Source organism: Petaurus breviceps, unplaced genomic scaffold (genome assembly GCF_028583685.1).
Source record: "Petaurus breviceps papuanus isolate PSGF00001 unplaced genomic scaffold, PetGlider_PUasm1.0 91133, whole genome shotgun sequence".
Lineage (NCBI taxonomy): Eukaryota > Metazoa > Chordata > Mammalia > Diprotodontia > Petauridae > Petaurus > Petaurus breviceps.
Genome location: NW_027187419.1, coordinates 4,217,038 through 4,237,437, shown reverse-complemented (window position 1 = coordinate 4,237,437; position 20,400 = coordinate 4,217,038). Strand labels below are relative to the sequence as shown.

Here is a 20,400-nt window from a genome sequence, read left to right as displayed (position 1 = left end):
ATCTAACAATTATAAAATGGTTTAAAGTCTGCAAAGTGTTTTATATATGCTCTCTTTTGGTTTTCACAAAACTCTGTAACATAAGTGTTATTATTCTCCCCATTTTATGGATGAGGAAGTTGAAACTGAATGAGGTCTGCAAAGAAATCTGAAAAAGCCTTTATGAAATAATTCAAAGTGTGTGTGTGTGTGTGTGTGAAGCAAAACTAAAGTAATAGACAACAACCATAAAAGAAAGAATGTTGATGAAAATGAAGACAAAAAATCCCATCAAAAATTTAGCAAGAGTAAATATAAAGTTGCTATGATATTTAATTCATAGAAATTAATTTAAATGTAAATAGTTACAAGGAAAATTTAACTAGTAGTATTGCTGTTCAATATTAAGTTTGTCAGTCATTTGATTAAGAAAATCACTTTTCTCAGTCCACCCCTTCTAGAATTTCATTATGATTTTTGTCTTGTGATTTTTTCTTTTCCCTGAAAATGCAGCATTTACCTTCTTTTCATTGCAAAGACAGAATGCATGTAATAGTTTTGAATCCCAAAGTGTACAACCACCTTGCCAAATTATTCCCTAACTGAAATTAAGGAAAGTAAGAAAGTAAAGAATGATTCATTACTTTTCCTGAAACAAATGAATCCCTGATATACCAGTACACACACATTTAGGCAACAGAAACCCTTATACATGCATCAAAGGCCGTGTACATATGCCCAGATTTAATATTCAAAGTTTTCAATGTAACTTCTTACCTGAGGGACAGTATCAAGTATTTTAGACTGATAGAAATCTGATTGGTGTCCTATTGCAAAATATTTGGCCTACTGTTCTCAAGCTCCAAACCTTTTCTGATCCTGGTAAATAAAACTCCCATCATTAAGATGTCTCCTTCCATTGTCGAGAATGTATTGGTTCCTTAAATTCTAACTTATCATTCAAAATCTTTTCCTGAATATAAACCACCACTCCCACTTTGTCTATTAAGCTTAAATAAAGACCACAAATGTATCAGAATTCTCTCACATCTCTCCATTTGGCTAAGAGTTTCATCCATCCCTGAGGATATGTAAAAAAGACTCTTTCCTTTTCCCTTTGGGATCCTTTCCTAGTAAAGTAGATCACTTCTCTTTCCCTAAAATCACCTAAATCCTAGATATTTGTAGGGCACCCTGAGTAACCAACACTGCATTTCAATAAAACTACCCAGATATCAGTTTAATATTGAACACTGCACACAGTTCCCTCTGTGGTGTGATCAAATCCTTTAGCCTTCAATCCAATCACTTATTTGGGTAGGTCTTGTGTTCTTTCTGGCTGTTCCAAGATGTTATTCCTCAAACCTATATTCTTGTCATTTCTCCCTGTCCTACTGCCAACACATACATCCTGGAGAGCTAGGGTCACTGGATATTATAGAAATCAAGAATATCAAAGAAAGCTTATTTCCTGTATGACACTGGTCAGTCATAGAAGCGATAACATTGTGCGTTCATGACATATGTCCTATTCCAAAAGGAGATGGAGGGCCTCATACTTTCCTGTTGTCCCCCCACCATGACACACCCTCTTACCAACTTGTATTCATATTTTCTGCTAGGCATATATCACCTAGAATCCCTTATTAGGTATATTTGGTCCTCTCTTAATACTTGATAGATAAAGAGACCAAGAGCCCTTCCTGGTGATTTTGTCCCCAATCCCTTAGCATATGTAGTTTAAGAACATATTAATTTGATTTTTAACAACATTATAAGGGGGGTGGAGAATTCTAGAGTCATAAGCGATGGTCATGTCCCAGGCATCAATGAAACCCACATTGAGATCACGGAAAATGTCCCTTATAATCAGATACTGAATATAGCCATGAAAATTACCAACTCGCTCAGCCTCAGCGTCCATTTCCCTAATGTTTTCTGCCTTCAGGATAACTCTGGTCTCTGGACTTCTTAGCCATAACCTCCTAATTGCCCTTTGGATATTGATAACTCTTCGGATGAAGATGTCGATTGGGAATGGTCTGAGATGTTGTCCAAGTGTGATGACTATGACTGTGTTTCTGTCTCCTGCTACTCCATCAATTTCACGGGTAATATATTGGTTATCTTTTACTGAGTAAAACTTGTCAGTGAAAAATGGATGCCCATGTTTTTTCCATTGAATATGAATGTGTCTTTCTGTATCCAGAAGTATGTACTTCTTAAATGGTCCACTTCCATGAAGATCAAAATACTTCAGTGCTGAGGGAGGAAAAATGATAACATCTTTGAAGAAAAGAAAAGAATTTTGCCTTTTTTCAGTACAGGCCAAACTAAATACCTCACTCAAGATAATTAGTAATTAAAGAACATTTATTGGCTTGCATGATATATTGTCACCCCCCCCAATTAAATTTTATATAGCTACATATGAAAGGAAATGAAATTAACAATTTCTTATGAAAAATACAAGAATTATTTTCAAAAATTTCCCCCATCCCTGCAAAGGTCAAGAAAATCAAACAAAAATATCCCCACAGAAATCCTATTATTAAAAAAAAATAAGTTCTGACAACTTACTTTTCACACTATTGGAGAAGTGGTCTATCCACTGGCGTAGGGTAGAATCTCCCATGAGGTAAATGAGTTTTCCTTTCAAACAACCATTGATCACAACCACATCACTTAGTTGAGTTAGTTTACAAAATGCTGGATTCCACTTTCCTTGCAAAGAATGACCACTGGGAATAGGGGACTTCATTCCGATCTGGCATTTCTCTTTCACTGTTTCAACATCTGATAAATTCAGTGCATTCAGAAATAGTCTATCAGAGCAATCTTCTTCACTATCACAATTACCAAAATATTCAAGCAGATTGATGTCATCTCTTACTAATCTGAGTAAAATGGGTTCAAGCAATGCCCCAAGAATACTCATATTCATGTGCCACCCAAAGGATGGCCTTAACAGCTATTCCAAGACTATTTTCAGAAATCTTTTTTTTTTTGCTTTTTTTTGGGAGGGCAATTGGGGTTAAGTGACTTGCCCAAGGTCACATGGCTAGTAAGTGTGTCAAGTGTTTGAGTCCAGATTTGAACTCAGGTCCTCCTGACTCCCAGGCTGGTGCTGTATTTGCTGTGCCACCTAGCTGCCACCCTTTTCAGGAATCTTAAGACTTCTATAAAATACCTATTTAAAAGGAGATGATGGCACTAATGCTATTTCAAAATATTCATTTTGAATTGTTTTCTAATAATGGGTAGTGGTTTTCTCTACTCCATCTGTAGTCCACCTAATCTGCCTTGTGACCCAGTTCTTTCACATATCTGATGGCTTTTAAGCTAGAAAATCAATATGATTATGAAATATCACAAAGCTACTTGGGTCCCTGAGCATGGAACTGCTGAGCCTGGCATCAATAGAATGGTATTCCACAGAAGAGAGCTAACCCCATAAAGAAAATGGAATAAAACCCAATGCATTGTTGCCCTCTGGCTTCAAGAACCACCAACAAAGGTAGTCTTCTGCCTTGCCTTCTTTTTCCCTGTCCTCACACCACCAGGCACCAAGATCCTTTCAGAGGTAGTAAGATGGAAGAGTAGAATGGCTAATGACACTGCTTAGAGGAGCTGGGAGTCACCCACTACAATTCTCCAGTGAGATGGAGGGCCACTTTGACTTACCGTCTGCCTTGCCACTGTGTCCTGAAGTATTATAGATCTTACAATAACTTCCAACCTCCAGGCCTCCAGGGCACTGCCATCTGATCTGCCCACACACCCAATGTGTCCCTGGGTCTGCCTTTCTTCTCAACCTTTTGACACCTGGGGATTCCAGGATTTTCCATACACTCTACAGCTGAATTCTCTTAGATATATGGTTTCTTTCAATTAAAATGTGAGCTGTTTGAGAGCTAGGACTGTCTTATCTTTTCCATGTGTATCCTTAGCATTTAGCAAAGGTCTTGGCATATTTGGAAGTTTTCCTGCTCGTTTCAAACATGGATTAATTCCAATTATGGAAAGAAAAAGATGTGCCTGTCACAATATTTGGGTAGAAGTACATATCAGAAAGCCAAAAACTATAGGAAACAAAAAGAAAAATGAAATTAACTCTCCTTCAGTTTTTCGATTCAAATGAGTACCAGGTAACCTGGTATTGATGAGGAAAAGATATCATCAGATACTCTTTAAGATGACTCTAATGCCTTCTTCATCTAAAGAAAGTCAAGAAAAATCAGAAATCTCAGAGAAAGTCATTGGGAGAGAAGAGGGTAAAAAAGCATGGACAAACCCAAGCCTGACATCTAAGGAGAGAATCAAGAATAGTTTTCACACCAGGCTTCCTGATTCATGCTTTTGAATGACTTGGGACTGTATCCTCACTTGCCAATGAATCTTACTTATAAAAAGTTAATCTATCTGGTATCCTGTCTTCAGAAAAAATGAAGACATAAAGAGATTTGTTCTATTTATAAAAAGTCAATTACATTATAAAAATAAAAGATTGGAACAACCTATTATTAGAGTTACCAAATACTCAGCAATGAAGAATATTTCATAATTTATAAGAAAATTTGTTTCATTATTTAAATTATTATATGCTACAAATAAGAGTATGTTAAGGGAGAATCAGAGAAGAGTGCTCATATGGTTCTAATTCAGAGAAACAGCTCATCTTTATGTAATCTTTTGCAATTTGACACTTGATAATTAGATCCTGGCTAAGGCCTAAATTAAAAAAAAATTAAGAAAGGAAATGTTTGAAGATTAGTATCCATGTGCCCAGAAGCATCTTGTATACATAGGCCTAGCTTAGGACTGGACACAATTTTAACTACTTCTCTACCCGAAATTTTCAATCCAGTTTCATGAATATTTTGTTCATGTAAATAGAGTTTATATTTTTATATTATGTATAATTTTTAAAATAAGATTGGGTTTACAAGGGTTTTTCCATGTTGGTCAATTGGTTGATCCAAAAACAATAAAAAATGCATTTCTGTTACATATTGGGAGTGAGATTTCTACTTGTCATTGAAGCCCACGATGTAAGAATGCATTTCCAGAAAAAATGCCAACTTCATCAACTCACAATTTTAGATGGCTCCACCAGAAATCTAAAAGGAAATATATTTCTCAGTCTGACTCCATCATAGATGCCTTCAAATGGTACCAGAGCAGGATGACTGGTCAGATGGGAATCACTCCTCTACAGATCGAAAGGGGTCAAATGAACATGTACACACCCATGCATGTCTAATTAAGAAGAAAAACTAGTTGAAACTTAGGTTGAAAACCTTTCTTATCATAGGAATTCTATTTTTTCTTTTTTTTGATGCCCAAGGAATCTGACACTTATTACACTTCCTCTGACATGCCCCAGGGGGAGTTAACCTGGTCATGACACAGGCAGATTACAGTTGAATGAGGGTGAGTGACTTTTATAGAGTTATTGAGCATGACCCACAAGAGAGAAGAGCAGACTTACTGTTACACTGGGAGACCATGATGGGTTCAAATCCTCTCATAATTTCAACCCCTACATTGGACCTTGAAGAAACAACAACTTAAGTTAACCTTCCTTCAATCTGGATGCAAGATGCAGAACTACAATAATAAAAACAAAAGCCCAGTACTTTGTCCCTAAATTTCTGCAGTTTGGTTCTTTTCTCAACAGCTAGGTGATGCAGTAGATGGAACATGGGGCCTGGAGTCAGGAAGCTCTGAATGAAAATCCATCTTCAGACCTTTACTAACTGTGTGACCCTGAGCAAGTCACTTCTCTCTGCCTCAGTTTCCTCAACTGTAAAACAGAGATAATAATCACAACTGTCTCTTAGGTTGGTGTGAGGCTGAAATGAGAGAATATTTGTAAAAAAAAGTGCTCGTCACTGTGCCTGTGACATCTTAGAAGCTTAATAACTACTTTATTTTCTTCCATCCATCCTGTGCTACCTTTAGTCTAGAGAGGCTATGTGGTACAGAGGAAAAAGGAATTCAGTTTCTATCTGACATATATCAGCTAAATGACCATGGAAAAGTCACAGTCTTTCAGTGCCCCAGGAAAATTTCTAATACCATAAAGGAGTTGCTGATATACAGGTATGCATAGGTAGACAGAAAAGTCACAGGACTGGACAGAAAAAAAAATTTAATAAACTAAAGTGAACATTGAGATTAAGTGTAGGACATTTTCAATCAAATGTTCTAGGTTGGCATTTTTGATCTTTCTCCCACCCCCACTTCTGGGCTCCAAATTTTCTTGTTTGAATCAGCTTTTAACTGGTAATTCAATCTGTGAATTACTGTGAGCAAAAGTGTGGGAAAAAGATATTCATAGAAATGAAGACCGTTAAAACTGATCCTATAAGTCACTATTAATGACATCTAGGTGATGCAGTGAATAATGTGCTAATTATAGAGGAAGAAAAACCTGAATTCAAATCTAGCCTCAGATTCTTATGTGCTCTGTGACCAGGGGTAAGTCTTAAACTCTGTGTGCCTCAGTTTTTTCATCTGTAAAATGTTAATAAAGCTAGCACTTACTGCCTAGATTTGTGGTTAGGATACAATGAAATATTTGTAATGCACTATATAAATATTCAATATTATTGTTGCATCCATCACCCTATATGATACAGGCTGCTTTACCTTGAGCTTCCCCTTTCATGGATTCAATTCAAACAAATGAAATATGGCTAATTTGGATCATCTAGATAAAAGAGTCTTATGGATATGAATATGTTTCAACCCCAAAGTCTTCTCACTAAACCCCACTGAATATTTGAAAGTCAACTTACTTATGTAAAAGATTTTTCTCCTTTATACTAAGATAAGAAATTCCAGTATTCCTGGACTTCACATGTGTCAGAGCATCACAGGACACTTGTTGAGGTTTCTCACAGTAGAAGGCTTCTTGGTCTCGGTGGTCCAGGTACTGGCACAATTCAGCACTTGTGTTTAGAACCAGGCCACATTCACTGAAGACCTGAGAGATGCCCTTGGCAAACTGGCCTGTGAAAATCACCTTATCGTATCCCTTTTTCCTTGCTTTCCAGAGGGCAGACACCCCTTCACTGGGGTGCATGAGCAGAAGAGATACAGATACTTTACCTGCCCAGAATAAGGTAAAACTGACAAGGTAGGTGCCATTGTTGAAATCTGTCACCTGTCCCGAAGCTCCTGCCTTTAGATCTGGGGAAGAAATCCTGGGTCTTAAGAAATCTCCTCCATATTGCTTTCTGTGCCCCAAGTAGTCTCTCACCTCCAGGAGAATATCTAGGTGATCCCCCGTGCAGTAGGTGGTCTTAGGATTGATGATTTTGGCCACACTGTGGGCTGCACTTGTGGTAGTGTTGACATGAGAGAATGGTCTATATGGGATCTGATGATCCAGCTGCTCTATGATTTCTTTAATTCTCAAATCAGTCTCAGTGGGTTCTTTGGCAAAGCTGACTGGTGTTTCAGGGCAGGAAGACTTGTAAGTGTCCAAGCAATGAGAAGAGGTTGAAAGAATGAAGGCAGAACGAAACTGGAGTAAAGAAAAAATGACACAATGTGTGGATATTGCCCAAAACACATTCCTGGTTTGTAACCAGTATTTCTTTTCAGTTTATATATATGACATGAGATTAGATTTCAGAGCTAGAAGAAACACGTAATTTTTTTTTTTGTTTTTTACCATCCAGGGTGTGTCCAGCATGTATTGGTGACTTAGAAATCCCTAGGAAGCAAATTGTACTTATATGTAAGAAATATGTATTGGATTTGTCAGTTTATGTATATGAGGTAGTCTCAGGTGAGGCAACTCCTTTTACCAATGCAAACTGAGATCTTCTCTGCAACTTATAATATTAGAGTCACCTAAAACACTGAGTGATTAAAGTGACTAGCCCAGGGTCACACAGCTGATATATGTCAGATGTGGACTGGATCCAGGTCATCTTGGCTTTGAGGATGGCTCTCTATCCACTAAGCCACTTTGCCTCTCATATGTGTATTATTACATATATATGCAAATGTGTAGTTATATATGCATCTATATATGTATACACATCTATAGATACTTCTTTTGAAGACAAATAGTTCACAGTATTTTTGTACACTTCTCTTCGTGTTTTGAATTACTTTTTTTGTTTGTGATTATTATGTTCTTATAAATACATTTTTAAGAGAGAAGAGTAAATGATGCTTGAAAATGCAGATAAAAGTCAATGATAAATAGCAATCAGATATAAGAACAGAGAGCCAAAATTCTGCAGTATGCATCCCACTGTTTACACAAATATCCACCTGTTCTTACCCATGGAACTAGACATGTGAAAAAAAAACCAATAGTCAATAAATAAATAAAATAATAAATATTTAAGTTGGAAAGAGACAAGGTATATTCAAAAGGTGAGGATAGGTCATTTCAGGAATGGTCTGGATCCACCTCAAAGTGACTCTGGGGGAGTCCTGCCAAGAAACTATATATTTGCGCCTATGGACAATCCCAGGCTTCCCTGTGGTCAGAAATAAATTAGTCAAATGTGCTATTTTTGCTTATGCAGAAATTAATTTAGGATTTGGTCTATCCTGGAGTCTGTAATACTATTAAGCTCTTCCAGAAATGTCCTAGAAGTTTGGGCTGGACCTGAGGAAAACAAAATCTACCCAAATCCCTTGGTTTCTTGCAGAGCTGTGGACAAAATTCAAGGACAGATTCACTGGTCAGTATTGGGGTGAGGGTAGGGATTTCGAGTTATTTGTTTAGGTAATCGGTATTCTTCTGTGCAACCTGTGGCAGTTATTTTGATTTGTCTTGGGGTAATGGTCAAAACTAAAGGAGAAAACAATTCCTACCTTTGAGAGGTTTTCTGAAGCCATCAAAATGATATAGGCAGCTAACACCAACATCAGAAACAGCAGTATTTTACAAGTAGTCACAGAAGAAGCCATGGCATGTCCTATGAGATGATAAGGAGATAAAGAAGGACACCAAGGGGGAATAATATAATTTCATGCTCATTTACCCTCATTTTCAGATGTCCTGCTACATCCTGGGCTCCATTTCTTCACAGCTGCTTAGAGTCCTTCTTGACTGCTGGCTCTTTGGCCCTATTTTCACATCATCTGTCTGTTTTATCAAGGAAGGAAAAAGGAAATTAAAAAAAAAGTTCTATATACTCAATGAACCAGGTCAAATTACTCAAAGAATTTGCTTTTTTTTCCTCTTCCATTTCCCCAGTTAAAAATGATCATGCTTCAACTCCAAAAGGCTCATGTTTGAAAATGTTATCTACAGGCAGAAAAAGAACAATGGAGTCTGAATGCAGATCCAAGCATAGTATTTGCTCTCTCTCTTTCTGTCTCTTTCTTATTTCTCATGGTTCCTCCCCTTGGTTTTAATTCTTTTTTACAACATGACTAATACGTACATGAAAAAAAAATTGTCCTTTCAGTTTCATCTTCCTGACAGAGAGCAAAGTACAGGGGACATTGAACAAAGGGGTACAGAAGGTCAAGACTGAGAGTATTTTATATGTACATGAATAGCACTGGAACTGTTTATCTGTTCTTTACTCATCCTAATGGCTAGCCCTCCTTTCCCAGAAATTTGCAAAATGATATGTTTTACATCTGCTTTTGCACATAAGTCTTCACTGATAATATTTTGCAAGCAATTAACACCCTCAAACTGGAAACAGGTTCCCTTCTAAGGATTTAAGCAACACAGGTCATATTCCCAGGCAACCAGTCTTAGCCAGAACTTGTAGGCTGCTTCTGATTGCCCCATCAATAAAAATCTGTTGGGTTTTATACCTTTGTATACAAAAGAAAATGTGGGAGTTAAGCATAGATTAAACAAACCCTAGTCATTTCAGTTTGGGTAGGTGGAGACAAGCACATGGGTTAGAGGCATTCTGTTTGAGTCTGAGGATGTACCTAATAGGCAGTTTAGCCATTCTGTCTCTAACCACATGTGGCTTCCTTCTTCAGAAAAAAAGTGTCCAAATCTAGGGGCAGATAGGTGGTACACTGAATAGAGCTCTGGGCCTGGAATCAGGAGGACCTGAGTTCATATCTGGCCTCACATCCTTAACACTTACCAGCCGTGCAAACTTGGGCAAGTCACATAACCCCAATTGCCCTGCCTTCCCCTTTCAAAAAAAGAAAAAAAAGGGGGGGGATCTAATTAGGCTGCAACAGAAGTTCTGTTAGTTAGTCTTTAAAGTTAACTGAATTGTACTCTATTGGGTCTAATTCATTTTGTAATTAATGAACAGAAAATATAGTAAGGTCTATAACCCTTCCATCCTCCTCACAATTTGGTGAACAAAGCTAGAAAAAAATAACAAAAACTACTGACTGGATACATTAAAATTTATACTATTTAATGTCGCATGGGTTGTCATTATGGCAAAGCATTTCTTCAATGAATTCCCTATCCTACTCAGCCCAGCAGCATTTCCACAGCTTTCCATCCCTCCTTCATTTTGTGGCTAAACTCCTCAAGAAGGCTTCTGTTCCTCTCATTTTCTCAACTTTCTGAAGTCTGACTTCCCATCTCATCATTCAATTGAACCTTCTTTCTCCAAAGTTACCAGTGAAGTCTTAATTTTCAGGTTTAACAGCCTTTTCTCCGTCCTCATTCCTCTTGACCTCTCTGTTGCCTTTGACACTGCCAGTCATCCTCTTCTCTTCCTCTCTTGGTTTTCCCAACCCTGTTTTGTTCTGGCTCTCCAACTTCCTGTCTCACCACTCCTCAGTATCCTTTGCTGGACATTCATCCAGGTCATACCCACTGAGGATTTCTGTCTTGGGTCATCTTCAGCCTTTTTACTATTTTATGGGAATTTCAATGGCTTCCATGGCTTTAATCATCATCTGTCAACAGATGATTCTCAGATGTCTTTATATCCAACCTCAACTTCTCTCCTGATTTGCCTACCGAACATGTCAAACTGGATGTCCCATAGACATTACAAAGTCGGCATGTGCAAAGTGGAATTTATAATCTCTCCCAAACCCTCTTGTCTTCCTGCCTTCCCATTACTGTTAAGGTACTACCATCCTTCCAATCTCCCATCACAGGCTAGATGTCATCTTTGATTTTTCACTCTCTCTCATCTCCCATTTCCAATCTGTTGTCAATCCTGTTGTTTTTACCTTTGGAACATCTTTTGTATATTTTCTCTTCTCTGTTCTGACATGCTGACTCCTCCTGCCATGGAACAGACCCTCATCATCTACTTTCTAGAAAAATGAATAGGTTGCTGTGTTTTTTCTCCCTGTCACAAGTCTTTCCCCACTCCACTCCATTATCCACAAAGCCAGGGGTGGGGAACCTGTGCCCTTGAGACCACATGAGGCCCTTTCTGTATTCAAGTTCAGTCTTTGACTGAATCCAAATTTTACAGGGAATTCCCCATAGTAGAAGGCTCTGTAAAACTTGGACTTAGTCAAAGGGTTTCACTTGAGGACCTAGATGGCTACATATGATGTCGAGGCCACAGATTCCCTACCCATGCACTAAGTTTGCCAAAACGATCTTCTTAATATTCAGGTCAGATCATGTCCCCCTCCTTCTTCCAACTCAACAAATAACTGTGTTTCTCTTTCACCTTTAGGAGCAAACTTAATGTACTCAGTTTGGTCTTCAAAGCCTTTTGTAACCTGACTCCTTCCTTATTTCTAGTTTTCTTCTATCTCATTCCTCTCCACACCCTCTGTGATCCAGTGACTCTGGACAACTTGCTTTTCCTCACAGATGCCAATCCATCTCTCACCTCAAACATTTTCATGGACAGACATGTATGTCTAGAACAATCTCCTTTGTCGTCTCTGCTTTCCCTGGATTCCTCTGGTTTCCCTGGATTCCTTTAAGTATCACATAAAGTCTCATTTTCTGAATGAAACTTTTCCCAGTCCTCCTTACTATTCCTGCCTTCTCTCTAAGATTACCTCTAATTTATCTTCTCCTAACTATGCTTGTACATATTTGTTTGTACGTTATCTTTCCCATTGAATAGTGAGCTCCATGAGAGCAGGGACTGCTTTTCTTTAAAACCTTTCTCTGTGTCCCTAACACTCAATAAAGTAACTGGCACATTGCTGTCGTGGTTCAGTTGTTTACAATTATGTCTAACTCTTCATGGTCCCTTTGGGATTTTCTCAGCAATGACACTGTAGTGTTTTGCCATTTCCTTTCCAGCTCAGCTCATTTTACAGATGAGGAAACTGAGGCAAACAGGGTGACGTGACTTTCCCAGGGTCACACAGGTAGTTGAGAGTAGATTTGAAATTAGGAAGATGAATCTTCCTGACTTCAGGCTTGGCACTATATCTGATGTACCACCTATCTTCCTTTCTGGCACATAAGTGCTTAAGAAATATTTATCAATATACTTACTGACTCTTCTTTTAGCTTCTCTTTGTATTTTTGGTGCTCAGCAAAATGCCTGGCAGATGGTGCTTGATAAATATTTATTGACTTGATTTGACTCTGACAGTGTTCCATGATCTCTCTGATTCAATAAATCAGAATGCTTTGATATATTACTTATTTGAAACAATCAATAAGTCTTTATGAAATGCCTACTGTGTGTCAGGTCCTCTGCTGGACTCTAGGGATGCAACACAATTAATGAAACACTCCTTGTAAATTTATATTCTAATGGAGATAAGTACATAAATAAATGTAAACAGAATAAATACAAATGAATACTAAATAATTAAGCCCAGGACAGGTTTGGAAGAAGGCACTAGGAGTTGGGTGGGGCAGTAGTAGGTGGTGCCTGAAGGTGGAAATGAGGAGGGAGAGCATTCCAGGTATAGGGGATGGCCAGCACAAAGCCATAGAGTACAGAGAGTCACATGTAAGGAACAGAGAAAAGTCAAGTTTGACTGGATTTTATCCTGAAGGAAGGAGACAGAGAAGCCAGAATCAGGGAACAGGAGAAAAGCCCTGAAATCTAGCTCCTTTATCCTTCTCTATAGGGCCAAATACTTGCCAGTGTTGTACCAGGCAGGAAATGGATGAGAGAGCTCTTTATTTGCACCCAATAAAGAGTTAAAGATTAAAGGAGTGGAGGCCTTGGAACATGATATTCCATAAGGCAAAAGGAGCCATGATTACAACCAAGAAAAACTTACCTGGCAAAACTGAGTATAATCCTTCAGTGGAAAAAATAATAGACATTTAATTAAATAAAAGCATGTTTAAGCATTCCTGATGAAACATCAGAGATGAATAGAAAATTTGACTTTCACATACAAGACTGAAGAGAAGCACAAAAAAAGGAAATATAAAAAAAAAATCATAAAGTACTCAATAAGATTAAACTGTTTATATTCATATATGGGAAGATGATACATGTAAATTCTAAGAATTTTATTATTATTAAAACAGTAAGAAGTGATCTTTTAATAAAGACTATTTTTGTTTTTCCTTAGTCTGGGATCATTATTACCACTGCTGACTTTTTTTCTTTAGCTGAAACATATTAAATTCTGCTCCAGCCCTGTATGTTAACTGTGTGTGTATTTATGTGTCAAGTGTGTCTCTTGTAAACCACATATTGTTGGATTCTGGTTTCTAATCCGTACTGCTGTCTGCTTTGTTTTTCTGGGTGAGCTCATTACACTTACGTTCACAGTTATGATTAACATGTATTTCCCTCCATCCCATTTTCTTCTATTTCTTTTTCTCTCTCTTTATCCCGTCCTTCCTTAAAAGTCTGTTTTACTTCTAACCACTTCCTTCCTTAGTTCACCCTCTATATTATCATCTCCTTCCCCCCTGTTCCACTTATCCCCTTCCTCTTCTATTTCCTTATTAGTAAGTTAGATTTCTATACACAGCTGAATGTGAGTATATATTATTCCTCTTTGAACCAAATCCAATGGGAGTGCTACCCTCCATTGTAAAACTTTTCCTCATGTCCTGTTTCATGTGAGAAAATTTCCTTCATTCTACCTCTATCTTCCCACTTCTCCCAGTGCATCCCTTATTTCCACCTCTTCATTATTTTTGGAGATTATTCTAACATAATCAACTCACACCCCTGCCCTCTGTCTATGTAAACTCCTTTTAATTGTCCTAACAATGACAGAGTCCTTAGGAGTTACATTTATCCGGCTCCCTTAGAGAAATATAAGCACCAACTTTATTGATTATTTGAATGATTACTTATGATTACTCTTTCATGTTTACCTTTTTATGCTTCTCTTGCGTCTTGTGTTTGAATGTCAAATTTTCCATTCAGATCTGGTTTTTTCATCAGGAATGCTTGTAAGTCTTCTATTTCATTAAATATCCATTTTACGTCCAAAATATTATACTTGCTTTTTATGAGTAAGTTATTTTTGGTTGTCATCCTAACTCCTCTGCCTTCCAGAATAACATATTCTAAGACCTCTGTTCCTTTAATGTGTAAGCTACTAAATCTTATGTGATCCTGACTATGGCTTCAAAATCTTTGAATTTTTTCTTTCTGGTCCCTTGCAATATTTCCTTATTGAATTGAGAGCTCTGGAATTTGGAAATAATATTCCAGGAAGTTTTCATTTTGGTATACCTTTCAGGAGGTGATCAGTGGATTCTTTCAATCTCTATTTTGTCCTCTGGATCTAAGATGCTGTGGACAATTTTCCTTGATAATTGCTTGAAAAATAATGTCTAGGCTCTTTTTTTTTTGTTTTACTTATCATGGCTTTCAGGCATTTAAATGATTCATAATTATCTTTCCTCATTTTATTTTAGAGGTCAATTATTTTTCTGATGACAAATTTCACATTTTTTCTATTTTTTTCTTTTAATATTTTTTTCTTCTTGTCTCATGAAGTCCTTAGTTTCCACTTGTCTAATTCTAATTTATAGGGAATTATTTTCTTCAGTGACATTTTCTACCTTTTTTTTATTTGGCCAGTTCTGCTTTTAAAGCAGTTATTTTATTTAGTGAATTTTTATGCCTCTTTTCCCAACCTACTAATTAAAATTTTCTTGTATCCCTCTCATTTCTTTTCCTGACTTTTCCTCTACCACTTTTATGTCTTTTGAGATAGTCTTCCAGACATACTTTTTGTGCTTGGGTCCAATTAGCATTTTTCTTTGAGGCTTTACTTATAGCTGTTTTTTCATCATTGTCTTGTTCTGAGTTAATGTCTTGGTATTTTCTTGAGACCATCATGGATTTTTATAATCAAGTTCAGTTTTTGTATTTTGCTCATTTTCCCCTTCTATTTCTTCTCTTTTAACTTTATGTTAAATTTGGACTCTGCTCAGCTGTGGTGGGAAGGTATTGTCCCAAATTTCAGGCTTTTATGTACCACTGTTTACAGAGTTAGATCTGGAGTCTGTAGGGTGGTGTGATCCTTGAAGAGATATGATGTGTTATGTGCTCTGGTCTTTACCCAAGAATGACTCCAGTCCCCTGTAGATGCAAATGCTAATAGTCCTATTTGCCTTGGACTTTGGACCAGGGCTCCTGTTTCCTCATGAATGATGACCAGTGCTCTTCTCTACCCTAGAATTATGACCTGTAGCTCTGTATGGGCAATAAAGTTGCCACTCAGCACTAGCTATACCCAGTGCTAGAAAAGGATCCAATCTAATCTTTGATCAATTTTCCAACCCCTTTGCAATCTCTGAGCTAAGAATTCCAGAAGCAGTTGTTGTGGACCCTGCTGGTGCTCTCTCCCTGTGCACTCCAGACCAGCACCCACCCTTCCAAAACACAATAAATTCTAATACTACATAAGTTGTTTGCAATGTTAAGAAAAGTTCCCCTCTTCATCACTTTTTCTGATTCAAATAAATTCTTGATTTCTAAACCAGGAGGGACAAGGCAGATAAAGAAAATTACAGACCAATATCCCTAACGAATGTTGAGGCAAAAATTAACCAGTAGGCTAAAACAAAATATTAGAAAGATTGCTTCTGTAATCAGGTTGTATTTATATTAGAAATGCAGTATTGACTCACCATTAGGAAGTCCATAAATATTATAAGCCATGGAAATACTAGAAATAATAAAATATGATTACATTAGTAGATGCTAAAAAAGGCTTTTGATGTAATCCAACACTTGATTCTATGAAATATGTTAGAAACTATAAGAATAAAGGCATCTTTCCTTAACCTAGTAAATAACATTTTCCTAATCTTAGAACCAACATTGTGAGATGCATGTCTAAAAAAGTTAGAGATCTAAAAAAGATCAAGGATAATGCAAAGATGCTTATTTTCCCCACTACTACTTGACATAGTGATAACAAGGTAACTATAACAAGAAGAAATTGTGGGAAAACTTATGGGCAAAAGTAAACATGATTGCTTTTTATAGATGCTATGATATACTCAGAGAACCCTCTCTGGGATTTATGGCAATAGGATTCAAGAGCAAAGCAAGGAGAGGACTATAGATCTTAGTTGGGAGGATCCAGGTGAGAAATCTTTGCCTAATTAGTCCAAATGGAGTGGAATTTGGATGAAAATTCCATGTATAATATGTATTTTTATACACACATAATACATAATGTATCTATGCTTTGTTTATATGTAAGCACATATATCTATATGCATACATATGTGTACACACACAAACATAGATATATTTAGATAATTTGTCTATGTACACATATATGTATATATTGCTGAGATTTACCCAGTTGGTTGAGGTAGCAATTGAGCATCAATATGCCTCCCTCCAAGAAAAAGAGCCATAGATTGCTAACCCTTGGTAAAGACTTAATAAAGTGTTAATAATACCAATTATGCTTACAAATTTATGTGCATGTGTGTTTTTTTCTACACAAAGACTGATTTTTAAACTTTTGTCAACACACCCATGCAAATATCTTTCTCACTCCCCAATTTCCTTTCTCAGTCTATAATCATTAATTTTCTTTGTGTGAAACCTTATCAATTTTATGTAATCAGAATTTCCTCTTTTGTGTTTTGTTATCTTCTCTCTTCCTTTTTCAGTCAAGAATTTCCCTCAACTATCATGAGGAAAGTACCAGATATCTTTCTTTTCTAATTTTTTCATGACCCTTACCCTGTTTGTAATGGGAAAGCTTCTACTGCCAAATAATGGAATTTAGTATTAAGAACATTCTTAGAGTCATAATAGCAAAAAGCTGGGTTTTTCATGATGTTTTATGTTAGATCTGAACTGAGCCATGCTACTCCAGTTGAGGCTCAGGGTTCAAATGAAGTGAGACCCACTTAGACTACATGACTTTTAGCAAAAAAACAAAACAAAACAAAACAGTTTACTTATCAATAATCTAGAAAGAATATTCAGCCAAGATAGAAGATTCAGTCACCGTGATTCAGTCATGCACAGCTAACCTCACGTCTGCACTTCATGTAATGGCACATTCAGTCAGAAAGGTATATTAGGTGACAGAGCAGTAGAAAAATTTTCAAACCTGAGGAATACACACTGCTTATGCTGTAGTTGGGAGTTTTCCTCTTATGCCTTAGGAAATCAGGAAGCAGGGTCAATGGTTCAAGACAATTTCTTGAACCAATTGAGTTACGATGACAATGTCATTGTTTTTTTAGGAAAAAAATCCAATCAGCTTTATGAAAGAGGCCTTCCAGTCATCTTAGCAGTAGGTATTGCTCTTCTGAACCCATAATGACATGCCTATGCTTTTCAGGAATTTTTTTTTTTTTTGCCTTTTGGAGTGGGGAAAGCAGCGCAATTGGGGTTAAGGGACTTGCCCAAGTCACACAGCTAGGAAGTATTAAGTGTCTGAGGCTGAATTTGAACTCAGGTCCTCTTGACTCCAGAGCCAGTGCTCTATTCACTGTGTCAGCTAGCTGCCCTGCTTTTCAGGATTTTAAACATAAGTTAATGCTGCATTGTGTAAAAGTATTTTTTGTGTATATGTAGAAATAATCACAGGTGTCTCTCCTGCTCATCTGCCCTGGTGAATGGGACACTTGCCTTATAGAGAGCTAGAAAAAAGGCATATTTTAAGATGATTTTCACAGGCCAATTTACCAGTGGCTCATCCCTTGTCTATCCTGAATGTAACTAGGATCTAAACATAAGTGCTAAATTTGACCAATACCTGAAAATCTAAAATCTTATACTATGTGGAACATTTATACATGCCATGTGATATACCAAAGCATATGAAGATTGGGAATAGTGAAATTTCTTGTTTTAGTTTCAAGGAGAAAAACCTTTTCAGAGGTTCTTAATTATTCAACATAAGGTAGAATTAGATCCCAGTCTAACTATAAATGTGACAATATAATTGTACCATATATGCATTTGTAAAGGCCATTAAAGGTGAAACCACTGGGAAATAAACATGTATACTTCCATAGATTTCTAGCATTATTGACAGAATCAGATTAAGTCATTCACATTCCATTCAGCAAATCTTGCTTTCCTGGCATTTGTGCAGATATATGAGTAGCCTAAAGCTTCAGGTAAAAAGTAATTCAAGTTTCCTGGAAAATGTGGAGAGGTGGGTTATCCTTACAAACTGAGAATAGTTTACTAAGGAATATCATGATCATAATGATATTTATACAGCACCTAGTATTTACCAAGTGCTTTACAAATATAATAATATTTGATGCTCACAACCATCTTGAGAAATAGATGTTTTTCTTATCCCATTTTACATGGGAGGAAACCAAGCCAAAAAGAAGTAAAGCGATTTGCCCAAGGTCACACACCTAGTAAGTGTGTCTGAAGCCAGACTTGAATTCAGGTCTTCCTGACTCCAGGTTCAGTACTCTATCCACCCTACCACCAGCTGCCTTATAAAGTACCATCATGAAGGCACATTTAAAAATCCAATGATAGGTGATGGGAAATGAACTAACTTGGCAGAAATACAGGAATGAATTAATGTTCATGTGTATTTGGTTAATTTGTGTTCTTGTCTTTTATTGGTCAAATACAAGAATTGACATTATGAACAAATGTTGCATTCATTGAGATCTTTAGTTTAACAGTGAATGTATTTTATGCTCAAGTGGATGATAATCAGACCTTGGCCCTTTGAACATCATTCTTTTTCTTTGTTTTCTTTTCGTTTTAAATAAAAAAATTGTATTTACTTGGAAGCATTCAGAATGTCAACAAAACAACTGCAACTTTTTTTTTGTTTTTGCAATTACAGAGTGGTATTCAGTTAACAGAACAACAATTATTTCATATGCTGCATCAAAGACAACTGAAGATGGAAATGAACTACATCCCCATATATAACTAATTTGTGCTGTGCTTTAAATTTCCATGCCAATTTACAACCCCCAAACTGTACCAGGCAAAGTTAGTGGCTATTGAAAATACCCCTAAAGGACAGGGCTATCTAAAGACCCATTCGGTAGTATGTTAAGTATACAAAAAAAGACACTGTACAGTTTAAAAACAAATCTTACACAGCCTTACATTTCAATTTTTTTTTTTCTTTAAAAGGAGTGAGTTGTGTAAAGGGGTGTTAAATGCTTTATAGACAAGAAAAAAAATTGCTCTTGAACCAACTTATTCATTGTCATCATCATCTTCCTCCTCCTCCACCTTGTCTTCTTCATCTTCCTCATCTTCCTCCTCCTCCTTCTCTTTCTTGATCTTCTCAGCCTTGACAAGTCCTCCCTTTTTACCCAAATCAGGTTTTCCTTTAGCCTGGTTTGCAGCAATATCCTTTTCATACTTTTCCTTCAGTTTGGCTGCTTTCTTTTCATAAGGTTGCTTGTCATCTGCAGCAGTATTATTCTACATTTCTCCCAATTTTTTTTTGCCACATCTCCAATAGAAAGACCAGGATGCTCCCCTTTGATTTTTGGACGATACTCAGAACAGAATAAGAAAAATGCCGAAGGAGGCCTCTTCGGTGCACTGGGATCCTTAAACTTCTTTTTTGTTTCTCCTTTAGGTGGTATGTAGGTTTTCATTTCTCTTTCATAACGAACCTTATCAGCTTTTGCCATGTCCTCAAATTTTCCTTTCTCTTTAGCAGACATTGTCTTCCACCTTTCTGAGTTCACAGAATCATCTGGGTGCCTCTTCTTGTGTCCCTCTCTCCAGGTTTGCATGAAGAAGGCATATGCAGACATTTTCCCTCTCGGCTTCTTGGGATCACCTTTGCCCATTTTGATTACTTTCCCTCAGCCGCCGCATAGAGTAGCCCAGTGCCCGTCCGTCTCTTACTTGCCCCGGCGCTGTCTCTGTGGAGCTCAATGTACTGCAATGGCTGTCCATCATTCTTTTTCTATGTGATGTGCACTCACTATTAAATCTGCCATTATCCTGTATATCTCACTTTCCCTGATGTAAAAGTCAGAGTCGTCATCAAAAGTATCTACTCTGAGAGAGAACGGCATAGAAGTAAATGTTTTCAGTTTAGATTTAAACCAATTTCCATCCAAGATCTACTAAAGCCCTTCTAGCATCACTACAA

At 37.1% G+C, this 20,400-nt stretch overlaps 1 protein-coding gene and 2 pseudogenes across 1 annotated transcript; 1 reads left to right on the top strand and 2 right to left on the bottom strand.

Moving 5' to 3' along the window:
* The window catches only part of LOC138154808 (NXPE family member 4-like), a 362,284-nt pseudogene that overhangs the window by 29,544 nt on the left and 312,340 nt on the right, over positions 1–20,400 (top strand).
* On the bottom strand, positions 952–9,055 carry LOC138155455 (NXPE family member 1-like). Its single transcript, XM_069080708.1, has 5 exons — positions 8,827–9,055; positions 6,783–7,513; positions 5,471–5,532; positions 2,560–2,775; positions 952–2,241 (listed from the first exon to the last, which is right to left on the bottom strand). Exons 1-5 carry the CDS (start codon positions 8,920–8,922, stop codon positions 1,706–1,708), a joined length of 1,641 nt encoding a protein of 546 aa, XP_068936809.1. The 5' UTR covers positions 8,923–9,055; the 3' UTR covers positions 952–1,705.
* On the bottom strand, positions 19,069–20,092 carry LOC138155453 (high mobility group protein B1-like; annotated as a pseudogene).

Bases quoted from the DNA above. Each gene is read 5' to 3' on its own strand.
- LOC138155455 (XM_069080708.1), bottom strand. From the start codon at position 8,922: ATGGCTTCTTCTGTGACTACTTGTAAAATACTGCTGTTTCTGATGTTG. The intron at 5,533-6,782 runs GTAAGTTGACTT...TGTTTCTTCAAG, and splicing joins GAGAAAAATCTTTTACATAA to GTCCAATGTAGGGGTTGAAA. The intron at 2,242-2,559 runs GTAAGTTGTCAG...TTCCTCCCTCAG, and splicing joins CTTCTCCAATAGTGTGAAAA to CACTGAAGTATTTTGATCTT.